Raw genomic sequence first — 2,099 nt, forward strand, 5'->3', positions numbered from 1 at the left:
ATTGTCACATACTGGCGCTGGTCTTGGTCTTGACTTGGTTTCGGACCCTAAAAGTCTTGGTCTTGTCTTGGTCTCGGGTTAGGTGGTCTTGACCACAACACTGCTACCAAGACATCAGCATACAGCACATCATAATTATGGCCTTTGAAGAATTGAGTGCACTTTTCTGGCAATTCAATTAACTTTAAAAGGTTAACTGATTTTTTTCTTTATAAATAACGCTGTCATGTCTTATAAATTCACCCTACATCTTGAGTGTTCAAAGCTAATTTTATTTATTTTTAAAAAGTTGAAAAATACCTGCATGTTTTAATTGCAAATGAGGTTTAGCCGTTAAATATTACTCAGGTTTATAGCATTGACAGAGACTGGATTCAGAGTTTTGCTGAGGTCGATAAGATCAGTTTTGCATCGATTAAGGCCAATCAAGAGGCCTCAACGTCCTACAAGGCTTCAGGAAAACTGCTAACATGTGGAGGGAGATGAGAAAAGAAGAAAATCAAACTTTTTGACGTTTCGGAAAAAAACGTTTTATGCTGCAGGAAGCTAACAGTTCCCATCCTCCTGAACAAACCATCATTATGGCTGCAGGGTGTAGTGGCAGCAACCAGGACCATTTATCGTTTTCAATTAGCTCCTTAATAAAGCTTTACATGGGCTTTATATTTCACAAAAATCCTCCAAAATTTCCGAAAGGTTTCGGTTGTAGCATGTTAAATCAAAATAATTCAACAGGTATGATTACAGTAATTTTGCAAGGTGCTGTAGTGTTCAATAAATCTTTGTTTGGAAAATGTTCATTGAATAACATCAGCAGGCACCTTTTAGCTCATGCATCACTTATGAAAGTCTCTCCTTTTTAAAAAAAGGTTTCTTTCAAGAAACTAAAAGAAGACAAGCAACTTCCACCTGGAATCAAAGAATAATATTCTATATCTTAGTCAATGGAAGCATTGCTAATATCACTACAGTGGATGGACATCTGAGATATTAGCCTTTTAGCAGCTTCTGTTCATTATTTACATGACAGACAGAAAACATCATTGTGTGCCTGATAGATATAAGCCTGCTGGCATGCTGCCCTGCTAACTGCGGTTAGTTAAAGTTGGATGTAAGGTTTAGCATTCTAAATCCAGTCATCTTGCTCAGATCTCATCACTTATTCTCGTTTCTTCCCTAGGTCGGCTGGTTTCCTTCGACATACGTGGAGGAGGTTGAGGAATGAGCGGCTATGTGAAAATGAGTAGGATTAAAGCAGAGGCAGCGTACTGAGCGGCTCGGTCGCTCGACTCTCCTCCATGAAGCCCTGTTGCCTAAAACCACCCCAGCGGCCTTCCGCTGAGGAAAAAAGGGGCTGCTGCTGCAGGCTGCTAACAAGCCCCGTCATTTCTGCTGGACTCGGTGTGGCTAAGCAGCTCCAACGACAAGCAGCCTGACTGTCAGCAGGAAACCAGCTCGGCAGACACTCCCTCTCCTCCTCTCTTCACCCATCCATAATTCATCTCTCACTTCCTCTCCTCCCCCAGTCTGCCACTGCTCACCCCCTCACGCCTACTCCCCAACCTGCCAAGTCAGGCGACAACAGAACTGTCACAAGTCAAGACTCGGATGCCACTGCTTCACTCATGCGCTCATCTATCCATCCTTTCATCCATCAGCTGCTTCCTCTGTGAAGTTTTTCCTTTTTTTGTCACTTTGAAGGGATTGCAGCTGATTATGACCTTGCCTGTGTGCGCGCTCCACAAAACGCAGGTTGTTATCGATGGCCCAGGTTCATTCACACAACTCCCTCCTACTGATTGTGATCGCAGCGTGTTCTCGCTCTTCCTGGAGACGAGCAGAGAGGCGACGGTGTCGGATAGCGTCGCCACACAGCTGCCAGCGATTGATCGTTATTCTTCCCATTTTCCTCCTGCTTCTTCTTGTGCTTTATCCCTCCACCCAGCGGCCTCTCGTGTTTTCAGTCGCCCCGATCGTAATGGATCCTCTGCTCTTATCGGTGGCTGCTCTGTTAACATGAGCTCTTCCGCCTAGGGTATTTTTTATTGCAGGCATTAGCGGCCTATTGGGGGAGACAGCCAAGCCACCTGGAAGGTCCT

At 44.6% G+C, this 2,099-nt stretch overlaps 1 protein-coding gene across 1 annotated transcript in view; it reads left to right on the forward strand.

Moving 5' to 3' along the window:
* Positions 1-1,314, forward strand: part of LOC107097675 (guanine nucleotide exchange factor VAV3-like) — a 131,338-nt gene extending 130,024 nt beyond the window's left edge. Inside the window, exon 28 of the mRNA XM_015394920.1 lies at positions 1,181-1,314. Within this exon, the coding sequence (XP_015250406.1) occupies positions 1,181-1,225 (45 nt within the window). The 3' untranslated portion in view covers positions 1,226-1,314. The remainder of the gene's footprint in view (positions 1-1,180) is intronic.
* Positions 1,315-2,099: the final 785 nt, after the last annotated feature.

Source organism: Cyprinodon variegatus, unplaced genomic scaffold (assembly GCF_000732505.1).
Source record: "Cyprinodon variegatus isolate N-32 unplaced genomic scaffold, C_variegatus-1.0 Scaffold714, whole genome shotgun sequence".
Lineage (NCBI taxonomy): Eukaryota > Metazoa > Chordata > Actinopteri > Cyprinodontiformes > Cyprinodontidae > Cyprinodon > Cyprinodon variegatus.